The sequence below is a fragment of the Castanea sativa genome, chromosome 2 (genome assembly GCF_040712315.1).
Source record: "Castanea sativa cultivar Marrone di Chiusa Pesio chromosome 2, ASM4071231v1".
Taxonomy (NCBI): domain Eukaryota; kingdom Viridiplantae; phylum Streptophyta; class Magnoliopsida; order Fagales; family Fagaceae; genus Castanea; species Castanea sativa.
The window spans coordinates 44,718,757-44,732,189 of NC_134014.1; the positions used below are offsets into that span (position 1 = coordinate 44,718,757).

The 13,433-nt window shown below is 32.6% G+C and overlaps 1 protein-coding gene across 1 annotated transcript; it reads left to right on the forward strand.

Annotated features, from left to right (window-relative positions):
* On the forward strand, positions 1 to 2,868 carry LOC142625396 (uncharacterized). The gene is made up of 3 exons (XM_075799064.1): positions 1 to 247; positions 1,897 to 2,081; positions 2,244 to 2,868. The coding sequence occupies exons 1-3, from the start codon at positions 1 to 3 to the stop codon at positions 2,763 to 2,765; spliced, it is 954 nt and encodes a 317-aa protein (XP_075655179.1). The 3' UTR covers positions 2,766 to 2,868.
* The last annotated feature ends 10,565 nt before the right edge of the window (positions 2,869 to 13,433 follow it).

Below are 13,433 nucleotides of genomic sequence, written 5' to 3' on the forward strand. Positions count from 1 at the left end.
ATGGCAAACACTAAGCTCAATGTTGTTTGTGCTTTCCTTCTTGTTCTGGTATTGTATCATGCAATTTTAGACGTTGAGGGAAGGCATCTGAAGTCTGATCAGGCGGCGTGCAATAAATGCTCCATGCACGTGAACACCTTGACTGCAGCGAAGGTAGGTGGTCACACTAACCAATCAGAGCAGACAAGTAAGACGGAACATGTTGATGACTTTCGACCCACAGCACCAGGTCATAGTCCTGGCGTAGGTCACTCTGTACAACAATTGAACTTCATTAGTTTTTTCTCAATTAATTAGTTTAGTTTGTTGTACGTTCAATTCGATCCATTTGTGCTTCTTCAGTGTAGTGTATATATATAAAGTTGTTCTTTGTGCTTCAGTGTATAAAAGTTGTTCTTAACCTCTCTCTCTCTCTCTCTCTCTCGTTAGCACAGCTAGCAATGGTATGAATTAATTAAAATCAATTAGAAAACGCCCTCTATGTCAAAATAGCTAGCAGCTAGCTTAAGCAGCGACATACAAAGAGTTGATGACAAGGATTTAATAGAGCCTTTTATACATGATCAAAAAGTTGAGAGGCATAAAAGTCCATGCAAGTAATTTACGAAAAATGTTCTCCTATTTACTTCGTCCCATGCACTGACGTTCAAGAGGAAAAATGTTTAATAAATCTCACCTTTCAGATGATAGCACAGATCGAATTTTAGTAGCTTGAATTTTTGAAGGATTCAAAACCAATAAATAATAAAATTAATGTTTACTTTACAGAAGAAACTATTATTTATTTTAACTCTACTTAAAACACTTTTATGAAGCCTATCCAAGAGGTTGAAGAGGTAGAAACTCAGTTTCATTCAAAGAAAAAATTCAGCAGCCTCCTTCCCGTGAGCTCCCATGAGAACTTTAATTTGGTTTACTTATCAGTGTGTGATTCAAAAGCTTGATACCACAAAGCCTTCATCTTAGTGAATTCATTGGAGATCAAACCTTCGAGAGTGTGCCTTGGAGTAGGCCAAATGTTCTGATTCGTTGACATGGACAGGTTGATCATGAAGGGATCCATATACGAGAAGTTTAGAGTTTTAAAGTTATTATGAGCCGCAAGAGTGAGTTTATTTACAAGGTCGTAGAGTATATGTAACAAGTGTTTTGTTCTAGATTGTAAACTCTTTTCATTTAATGGGTTTTCTTAATTGGGATATGTTACCACTTACCGGCTTAGCCCCTTCACTTGAATTTCTTTTGGAAACATTCTCCATTTGTTTTTCTCTTTTTCATCATACTGTTGTTTGGTATTTTCATTGTCTTAGTTGCTTTGTTTATAGATTTGGTGACTTGCTGTTTTTATGGTTATAATTGTGATCACATAATTTAATTAATTGAATATTATTTCAAAAATCCACTAGATAATAAATAATGGGATCTAATCCGGATTTTTTATTTTTCACACTTTTGTTTAAAAACTTGTGAATTTAATAGAATTTATTAACGTGAGATTATTGTTCAACAAACTAATGAGATTATTTTCCATTTGATTTACGCTCTGTTTGTTTCGCTGAAAAACTATCTATATAGATAGTTTTCCACATTTTCCAGTGTTTGGTAGCACAAAAAAAATTTAGTCAACGGAAAACTATCTTTAGTCAATGGAAAACCCTAATAAAAATAAGGCTTATTTTCTATGGAATTTTTTCCAATTTTTTTTTTCGGAAAACGATCTCTCTCTCAGCCATCACATCTTTCCTATAAATATTATCTTTTTCTTTACTCTCTCTAGCCGCGGGAAACAACTATTTCTAGCGCCTACTCTGTATCACAGTCTCAAGGTAAGCTTTCAATTTTTTCCTTCTCTTTGCTTTTTCTCTCCTTTTAAACATGCATCATATGCTAAAGTAGCTGAAGCAATTACTGAGAAATTTATGACTAAATGTACTCCAAAGCATGTGGAACATCGCTTTAAAACACTCAAAACCAATTGGAATACAATTGCATTACTTCGTAATAAGAAAAGCGGGTTTGGATGGAATGATGATTTGAAAATGATCACCTGTGATAGGACAGTGTATGATGAAGAAGTCGCGGTAAGAAACTTTTATTATTTTTATTTTATAGGTAGAAACTTTTTAGTTTATATCATTATAAAGTTTAAATTTTTTTTCATTATTCTTATTGCTCTCATATTAGTTTTTGACTCTTTTCCTTTCTTTTTCTTTTTCATTGTTTCTTTTCCTTTCTTTACACAGGCACATCCAAATCATGCACAATTTCTAAACAAGAAAATTGAGATGTTTGATGAGATGGCTTTGGTTGTGGGTAAGGATATGGCTACAGGAGGTTTTTCCAAGGGAGTTGGTGATATAGGTGTAGAAGCATTGGATGACTCACCTCCGCTTGTTGATGCTGATGTTGATGACATATCCAAAAAGAAGCAAGTTGATCCCTCACATGTGGCTTCAAATGAAACAAGGTCTCACAAGAAACGAAGTCATGCTACTATGATTGAAGATGCTATTTACCAAGATTTGTCTATACAACTTGGTAAGGTTGCCTCTGCAATAGAAAAGATTTCTGAAAATCAGCTAAATTTTGGTAGTCTTTATGAAGAAGTTATGAAGATGGATGGGTTTGAAGAAAATATGCTTGCGGCTGCATTTGACCATTTGAATGGGGATGAAAAACAAGCAAGGTCATTTATGTTGAAAAATGACAAGCTCCGTAGACAATGGCTGCAGAACTTCTTTGACAACTATTTAAGCCAATTTTGATTATGTAGGTGCATTTTTGTTAGAATTTATGCTTTTCTATTTGGACAATTTGACATTTTGGTATTTATCAAACTATTTGGCGTCTAGTTTGTAGGTTTCAAGATCATTTTAATGGGCATTGGTTTTCAACTTTTAGTTCTTTTGTTTCATGGGAATGTGGATCTGGAAGCAACTTTTAGTCCTTTTGTTGGCTAAAAATTATTTTAATATGGAATGATTGGTTTGCCATTGTTACTAGTAGATATTGATTGCATAATTTTGGTGGTTAAGAGTGTAAGTGCCATGCTCAATCATGACATAAAGCTGAGAAAGTTATCTGCTACAAAGGTGTAGGATGGTAAGACTTAAGCACTTCTTGGCAATGTGTATTTCTATTCACTTGGTATTGATGCTTAGAGTTCCAGAGCCACAAAAATTGCAGTGGTATAATTACAATGAGATAGTTTTCTAAAAAAATGAGATAGTTTTCCAAAAAATATTTGTGCATACCAAACACTAGAAAACATTCTCAAACTCATTTTTAAGATTGTTACCAAACACTGGAAAATGAGATAGTTTTCCAAAAAATATTTTATGAAAAATGACCAGTTTTCCAGAAAACATTAATGCTGAAACAAACAGAGCGTTAGTGTCAACTGGTTTATATTAGTCATATATATGAGAAGAAATATTACATTCCTCTCTCTCTCTCTCTCTCTCTCTCTCTCTCTCTCTCTCTCTCTATATATATATATGTGTGTGTGTGTGTGTGTGTGTGTGTGTGTGTGTGTGTGTGTGTGTGTGTAGGAAATTTGTAATTTTGAGGAAAAAATTATAAAAAAAAACCAAAGAATGATATAAATGGGTTGTTTTTACCTTTTAGTAAGAGCATCCTAGCAGATGTTGCAAAAAAAACCTTACTTTATTATTTTACCACATCATTTTACAACATTCCATTTATCAGATGTTGTAAAATTCAATTCTATACATTAAATTAATATTTACTACACAATAAAATAATATATTATCTCTACCTATTATCATCAACAACAGCAACTATATCAACGCCGATCAACAACATCGACAGCAACAACACCAACAATCCAACACCAACAACACCAACAAACCAACAACATCAACAGTAACAACACTAGCAAATTCCAAATCCAAAAACCTCAAAAAAAGAGGGGAAAAAAAAACTCAAACAACGATCTGAAGGTCGACAATGAGGGCTGTGGATGTCGGCGGCGAGATCGGCGGCGAGTTATGGAGAATGAGGTGGCGAAATCAGTGGTGAGGACTAGCGAGATCGGTGGCGAGGACTGGAAAGTGAGGCAGCGATGACTGGAAAGTAAGGCAGCGAGATCAAGATCGGCAGGAAGGAGCTGACAGAGGCGAGATCGAGATTGAGATCGGTAGGGATTGAGATCGAAATCGGCGAGATCGAGACTGAGATCGGCAAGATCGAGACCGAAATTGGGGAGATCGAGATCGACAGGGAAGATTTTTGGGTTTGATTTAAGGTGCAAAGAGAGAGAGACGTTTGAGGTTGAGGGAGGAGCTGATCTGATCTGAAGAGGGAGAGAGAGACCGGTTAAGAGAGAGAGAGAGTGAGAGATAGATTGTGAGGAGAGAGAAAAAAAATCAATTAAATAACTAAGAGGAGAGAGAAAAGTCAATAAAAATAATAATAAACCCATTTGCCACATTTGTCTGTACCGTGGCAAAAATGCAATGATATTGTTCACTGTTGCATAAATATGGCACATTTGACACATCTGATAATGCTTCGTTTTTGTGTTTAGTGTGCCAAATGTGCCAAATATTTGGCATTTGGCACATTTGCAACAACTGCTACGGATGCTCTAATGGACAACACTACAACACCAGCTAATGTAACATATTAGGAACACCACTTGACCCAAAGGAGTAAGCAAATAAATTTAAACTTAACTATGTTATATTAAGTACTCACTTTTTTATTATCATTCAATATAGGACTTCACTACTCAACTAACCATGCTATTTACAAGTGAATATTCCAATAGTTGGTGTATTCAACATTGTTTTTGTGTGAATATTACAAAATTTAGGAGTGTATTTGAGAGTGTTAGATATATTTTTTTTCTGTATTTTCTTTGTGCACTTGAAAACAAATATATCTGCATATTAGTTTGCTGATAATGATACTCTATAACAAGTACATTAAACTCCAGTAGAGGAACTTATTAGCAGCAACCAAAAGAGAGCTAGAGCATCGATTAATTTAAACTCTATACGAGAGAGAGAGAGAGAGAGAGAGAGAGAGAGAGAGCCAACATGCAATTTAGAATCTCACTCCAAACTTTGACTGGAAATGCAAGGAAAAAGAGTTGGGTTGACGACAATAGGCTATTGAAAAGGTAGATACTTAAAATCAAAAAAAGTTTATGCCTACATGAATAGTATAATATTCTTTTGGGTGCCTACTATACTATATAACTTACTCCACAAAATAAAATTTTTAAAAGTGTGATTTAATGAAAGTCGGCCATTCAGACAAATTTTAACCAAAATTTTTTGTGTGCATATAACGTGTTAGTGTGCCTCAAAACCCCACCTGTTAAGTGTCGGTTTGGATTTGACTTGAGTTTATTTGTTTAGCTTTTAATTTTTATACACAGTTTTTAAAAAAAAAAATTTATCTCACTTTATCAAATTACAAGTACACTTCATGACATTTTCAACAAAAAAAAATTTAGCAGAAAACTATATAAGTTGCACTAAAATGGACTCTAAGTAGAGTACTACTACTCATCAAGATCGTTGAAAATTAAACTAATGCTAGCTTTTCTACTGGCAATACTCAAATAGTCAAATTGTAATACAAGTTGTAATCATGAACACTAAAAGAATTCAAAACTTGAAATATGCTCGTTTGGCCCCACGAGCACTTATGAATAGTGGTCGTTAAGTTAGTTTTTAAGGCTTTAAGCTAAAAACAGAAACCTATACATTCAGCCCCACTTTGATTTTTCAAAATTTTTAACTGACGGGGCAAAAGACACTTTGAATAAAGAAATAAAAATAAATAAAAACCTAGTTAACGACAAAGGTACACTTCTTAAATACTATATATATTTTTATTATAATTAATGCTTAAAGAAGTACTTCGGTAGGTTTCTTAAAGGGCTTGCCGCTCCTTTTTTCTATATTTCTATTTATAGAGTTCTGGTCTCACACAGAGACAAAGCCTTGTGGGTGGGTTCAACTCTTATGCATATAAAATTCGCAAGTTGATGCATGCGCTTTGTAGTCTGTGCCTCTTTGTGATTCTATTCTTTTGTCTTTTAAAAGTTCTTAGAGAAGTTAGCCTTGGCCTTTTGAACAGATTCCATCGAATTCACGCGACCTTCATGACCTTTCGAACAGAAAGTGTTCTATGAATTCAGTGGTGGATCCAGTCGAGCACTATCTCAAATGTTATTACTTATAAGCAAGATATAAAAAATCAATGATATTTTTGGTAGGACTGTTTTCTTATTCCTTCTCTTTTTTCTTTTTCTTTTTTTCTTTTTTTTGGGGGGGTGGGGGGGGGGGGGTTAGCTCACCACTCTATTAGATTCTGTCTATATTAAAAATAGCAATAGCAACAACAATAGCAATGGAAATAAAAATAATTATGATTTTCAATATATGATTATCATAGTTTCCACACCAAAAAAAAAATACCAATAAAAATACTACTAATACAACCAATCTTATTATTAAAATAGTTAATATATACTAATATGACAATTAATGTTAAGTTATACGATAACCTAAGCATTGAGTGTCTTTTACATAGTCATTATATGTAGTAGCATTATGTATGTTGCTTAACTTGGGTTCTCAAATTCAACAAATTTAGTGGCAAAGTCGTTCACAAATTTCGTACGACGACTAAACTAGTGTTAATAGTAGGCCTTTATAAAAGTGACATTACTCTAATTATAACTTATCACCTTTATATATTGTAAAAAAATTCTAAACAACTAATATTACTCAAGGACATTAAAACTCCAGTCTCAATACAAGTATTTATACAATACTTTAGAAGTATAATATTAATGTTCTTCATTCTCTCACCAAGTCCCACTAATTAAATTTATTATGTGTTCTACTTTTCATATGAGGTGATCAAGGGAGTATGCCATTATTATACTCCAACTATGAGATCATCTATGATCATTAATTAATTTCTCTCTATTCTTATTTCAAGGGCATAGTCACATCAATTGTTTCTGTACTCTCTTTATTTGGAAAAAATGTTAAAGTTGTTTCTAATTTTATTATGAAAAGTTTATAAATTTTAGTTATAATAAATATGATTATCACTGCATCAAAAACATAACTAATAAATTACGTAATTATTTTTGTTTTATTTTTCAGAAATTGACACGTCAATTAATTTATAAAACACGTGAAATAAAATTTGTAGTAATCTTAGTATATCTCCTTTTTTTTTTTTCTTTTCTAGTTTTCCAAACATAATGTTACAACCAACAAAGGTGATAACAATATTTTAAACACACTCTAGTAATTATGCAATCTGCTTGAGATCGTTGATCACACAATACTAGTGGAGTAGGATTGTCCCTACTAATTCAAATCATACCAACATAGACACAGATCGTTGATCACACAATAATGGAATAGGATTGTCCCTACTAATTCAAAGCACATATACCAACATAGATTAGAAAAAGAATCTGGCCTAACCTCATCAAATTTCAAGCTAATGCCTGCATACTTGTTCTAGAAGATTATGATAAGACTAGGTCATGTTAACTCAATATTTCTTACTTAACTATTGAATATAAAAATAAAAAATGAGAAAAAATTAAAAAGTTGAAATAAAAACGTAAAAATAGTAAAAATATTTTGTAAGTAGAGAGGGGATAATTGCACCCGATCCAAATTCACATTATGATACTTTTTTTTATCATCTATAAGACTATAATGCACATTGGGGGTTAAGTCCTGATTAGTGCTTAAACACCTCAGTCACAGCTAGCATTGCCTTTTTCACGAGTCCATCAGCTACGTTCTCTATGACTGAATAGGATTTTGATAATTGTACAAAACATCAGCTCAAGTAAATTAAGCAGAAAAATGTTGATGGGAGTTAATTATTATTCTTCTTTTGTGCCGTTGGGTTTGCTAAATCTTGATTCTTGATAAGACAGTTCCAACTCAAATAGACTTTAGGAAGGACTGGGTTGTGCTTTTCTGCTAGGCAAATCAGTAGGATATACGCCACTAGTTTTATTTGTAAGTTTTATGGGACATTTTTACATACTGAGACTACTCTGCGCATGTGCTAAATTTGAAAGCTTTTGGCCCATATTCTTTTGGGCCTTTTTCAATACAAGAATGGGTAAGCCCAAAAGCACTAGAGCTAAAATAAAATAAATAAATAAAAAAAGTCCGAATGTTGTTTTAGTTTTGGGTCAAAATGTGGGCTTTCCCAATTGCACCAACCCACCTAAGTTTTACATTCTGTCCTGGGCTGGCCCCAGAGTCCTCCCAGCCCATGGACACATCTAGACTCCTTGAGCGAAATTGTCTGACTATCCCAAGTTATCTGTAAGAAAGAGGCCACTGCCTGCAGATCCGCAGATTTTACAATGCTAATTAGGGGTTTCAAATTTTAACTCATAAGTCATAACCGTGAATGTACTTCAATTGGCATTGACATTACTAATGGGAAGGCTCGACTGCTTGATAAAAAATTAAAATAAATGAATAAATAAAAACTTTTTTGCAAATGTTAAAGAACTTTTGCCTAGAGTCCATTTATGGTGCACACCATGATTTTCAAATTTTGACTGAATGTGAATATTTAAACCTCAGACTCCCACCTTCCACCAAAGACCTAGTACGCATGCCAACCATTGGGACTGGCCAGGATCCATTCACCAATCCTAAGGGTCCTCTAACTCTATATACAAAGCACTAGACCCTTAGATAAAATATTACCAAAGAAAAAATCAAAGTTGTCGTCAGATTATAGTAAACCATCTTATTTTTTGGATGATTAATGGTTTCTAATCAATCATAAAATCATATAGTCGTGAGCTCATATGCAAATAACCAAATATGCAATGCCACTATGACATAATATGGGGCTGAGCTGAGGATTTCAATTCAAAATCCAATAGCTTCATTATATCTTCTTCTTCTTCTTCTTCTTTGAAATAAATATTAATATGGTGGATTCCAATTAGTTCAACTGGTAAAATCTCTGATGGTTGTATAAGAGATCTGGGGTTCAATTTCCGCCTACACCAAAAACTGATTGATGTCTTAGTCTAATGATAAAGAGTTATTATCAGGAGCGGACGCCATAGGTTGAAACTCTCTCAAAAAAAAAAATAATAATTACAATATGCTGTTAATTCCTCTCTTCCTAGAGTTCTTAGCATTTTGTGTATAGAAATGTGTCAATTAAGCTACAAAACCCTTAATAAATAAATCTTATTTGTCATACGCAGAGATTGATAACTACAATATACTTGTATTTTAGCATAAATTAATTAATTAATTAAAATACTGTATTTCTTTTATAAATAGTGTATTTTAGCATAAATTAATTAATTAATTAAAATACTGTATTTCTTTTATAAATAGTTAGATATAAAAATGGCATGGTTTTGTTGTCTATGGACATCTTTTCTTTTCTTTTCTTTTTTAGTTTGTAAGTTGTTAGCTACAATTAATGTAAGTGGGGATCACTTTTTTTGGGGCTAATGCCTATGACCCTTTCTGTTCTGATCCATTTGACACAGGGTATACTCTTTCGATAAAAGATAAGGAAATGAAAAACAATTTGAAGTGATGGAGAGATTAATGAAAATTTTAATTATGATAACTAATTGGTTTTTTAAGACACCAAAATTAATCATGCACAACATTACACGTGGGTGGAATGGGAAGCATCTGTACAATGCATCACAAAAAATTAAATTGACGCCTAGTTTGAAAGGGCCTCTTCTTCCTTTAAAGTATTGTTGGACTCATTGACCAAAACAAAACAGTAACACCAAAATAAAATGCGTGAGTAGAAGTCATGCGTAGATCATACTACAAGTAAAACTCGTTATAAACATTATTCTCATTTCTCTATCTCAAGCCAAGAGAGTATGGTTTTCCGTGGAAAGGGTGGCTGGAAGGCAAAGCTGCTTTCTTTCTCCGGTAGGTCAGTGTTGATTCAATCAGTGTCAAAGGCTATTCCAGCCTATGTTATGCAAGTAGTGGCTCTCCCGGCTACAATATGTGATCGGATTGATAACCCTTAAACAGAAATTTCCTCTGGGCTTCACTCCGGAGAGAAAGAAAATGCATCTAATTGGTTGGAAGTAAGTGACAAAACCAAAGAGAATGGGGGGTTTGGGGTTGCATTCTATGAAGGCACTTAAAAGTTCTATTCTCTCGTGATTCTATTCTCTTTTGTCTTTTAAAAGTCCAAGGAGAAGTTTGCCTTGACCTAATTGAACAGAAAGTGTCCATCGAATTCATGTGACCTTAAATTTTTGAACCGAAAGTGTCCTATAAATTCATGTGTTTTAATTTTGACCTTCTGAAAAAAAAAGTGTTTGTGGTGGATTCAGTCAGCACTCATCACTATCTCAAATCTTATAAAAGTAGGATATGAAAAAACCAATCATTTCTTTTGTAAGACTGTTTTCTTACTAATTCCTTCCTTCTCTTTTTTTTTTTTTTCTTTTTCTTGGATTGGCACGCCACTGTGACTGTATTATTCAACACCCAAAAAATATCACTACATGTGTTATATATATATATGATAACAACTAAACATTGAAATGATTGAATTTGTCTTTTACTAGTCATTATATGTAGAAGCATAATGCATCTTGGTTGCTATATAAAATTCGCATGTTGATGAATGCGCTTTGTATCGCATGTGATTCTATTCATTTGTCTTTTAAGAGTTCTTGGAGAAGTTCACCTTGACCGTTTGAACAGAAAGTGTCCATCGAAATCATGTGTTTTTGCGTTGTGGTGGATGCTAGTTAATTAAGCAGTATATCTCAAATGTTATACAAGTCAAATACGGGGGGAAAAAATGATTTTCTTGGTATCCATACAGGGCCGGCTAACGTATTTTGGGAGCTAAGGCAATACCTTTAAATGAGGCCATTTTTTATATTTAAATTTTAATTAAAAAATATTTATTTAACTTTTGGTATCATTTTTTAATTAAAATTTTTTTTTTTAATTTTTGATATGTAGAATTACTTATTAAGCTTTTACAATCAAGTTTCACTAACATTTTCTTTCTAATTGAAAATTTGGTGAATTACACGGTAATTTGGTACTCAAGTTATTTTTGATATGGTGAAAAACTATTTTTTTGGAAAGCAATTCAATCTCACGCCAAGCTATATAAAAAAAGTTAAAAGATAGTTTTTTTTTTTTTTTTACAACCATCTTTTTCTAATGTTATTAAATACGTAAAACGCCAAAATCTATCTTCACATTAGGTTTTTCATTATAAAAAAATTTTAAAATCAAAAGTTTAGTTTTAGTTCTTAGTTTCACTGCTAGTTTCAGTTTCTACAGTTACTTCTTATATATGTTGTTTTTGGTTCGATAAAAATTGATTTTCAAAAAATATTGTCCACATTAATGAGTGTCTAGAGCGATGGAAAACGTTGGTCAACCAGAAATTATTTTCCGATTGATCATAAAATAAAGGCACTTATGATGGAAATTGGTTTACATTTTTCATTTTTTGTAAACCATTTTCCACCTCATACAAAATTGATCAACCGAACTCTACTCCCAACCCCCACTAATGTCCTCAACCTTTGTTGGCCGCTGACCATTGCCACAGTCGATCTTTGATCACGATTTTTTTATCTAAAATTCTCCTCTCTTTTTTTTATTATATATGTGCTTGGGAGATGAGAAAATGTGAGAAAGTAGTTAAAAATATGTTTTCTATAGCATTTTCAAGAATGCAACCAAACACCCAAAAATATTTGCTTTTGTTTAAAAAACAACCACTAGACTACTCAAGAGTTTATTGTTAATATTTGAAGCTGAAATTATTCTCAAAATAAGAAACGTAGATTTGAACATTGAATATCTTCACTAGAAACATAAAAAAGTGGTGATAGCATATATCAATAAAATAACTAAATTTTCATTTTTAATTTTAGTATAATTAATATATTCATAGTTTTTATATTACAATTAGTATTCTTTCAAAATAAAATCCATATATTCCAAAATTTTGAAATTATTTGTTTTTTTAATACAATTATGCCTTCTACTTAAAGGATTAATTATATTATCTACCAGATAATTAGCAATCTGCTAGAGATCGTTCATCACACAATAGTGGAATAGAATTGGGATCAAGAACTTCTAGAATTCCTAGAAGAACTTGACCTTTCATTGTATAATAGATGCTTTAGATTATGCCATGTCATTATTCCACTAACAAGATCATTAAAATAATGGTGCTGCGTGGCACCATTATTTTTAAAAATAAAAATTGACACATTAGATTTTATTATTACATTTTAGGTAAAACTTAGAAAACCCAAATTTAAAAGCTTGAAATCCCAGATTTGCACTCAGAGAAAAAAAAAATGTCAAGATTTAAATCATACCAACATAGATTAGCAAAAGAATCTGGCCTAACCTCATCAAATCACTTTTTTCTTTTTTCTTTTTGGTTAAAGAAAAGGGGCAGAGGGGAGTGAACAATGTGGCTTCCCTACTTGGGCATGACTATAGTAGCATCCTACCCGTCCCAAGCATGACCTCGTACTTCCGATTTGTGAGAAATTTACTTATTATTCTTTGGACCGTTTGGGATGGAAATGGGATATAAGGAGCACCAACACACAGCTGGTTGTTGAGGCTCAAACTCAAGTCCTGAGACTTATTAGCCTCATATCTTACCAATTAGGCCACCCGAATGTTGGTCATCAAATCTCTAGTTAATGTCTGCAAACTTGATCTAGAAGATTATGATAAAACTATGTCATGTCAACTCAATACTTCTTAGTTCTCACTCGCTGCATTATGATTCTCTTTTTATCGTCCATAAATACTATAATGCACACGGATTAAAATCAAGTGCAATACCTAGTATATTGCACATAATGCAATTGCTATGAATAACTGAGATTTAAAGTTGCAATTACTATAATTAAAATGTATGTGTTTAACAATTAGTTTATTTCTTAAAAAAAATAAGTTGCAAAAATCTCAACCATTAAATAAATGAAAAAAAAAGAGAAAAAATAAAAAGTAAAAGTAAAAAATGTAAGACTATTAAAAAAATTGTTACAAGAGAGAGAGGGGGTTTTAAGTCTTGATTAATGCTTAAACACCTCGGTCACAGCATTGTCTTTTTGACGAGTCCTTTAATTAGCTACAAACTCTCGGACGGAATAGGATTTTGATAATTGTACAAAACATCAGCTCAAGTAAAGCAGAAAAATGTTGATGGGAGTTAATTATTTTTCTTTTGTGCTGTTGGGTTTTATTAATTACTAATTAAATCTTGATTCTTGATAAGGCAGTTCATACTCAAATATACGTTCGGAAGGACTAGACTGTGCTTTTCTTCTGTTAGGCAAATCAGTAGTAGCATGCCACTAGTTTTATGTGTAAGTTCTATGGGACATT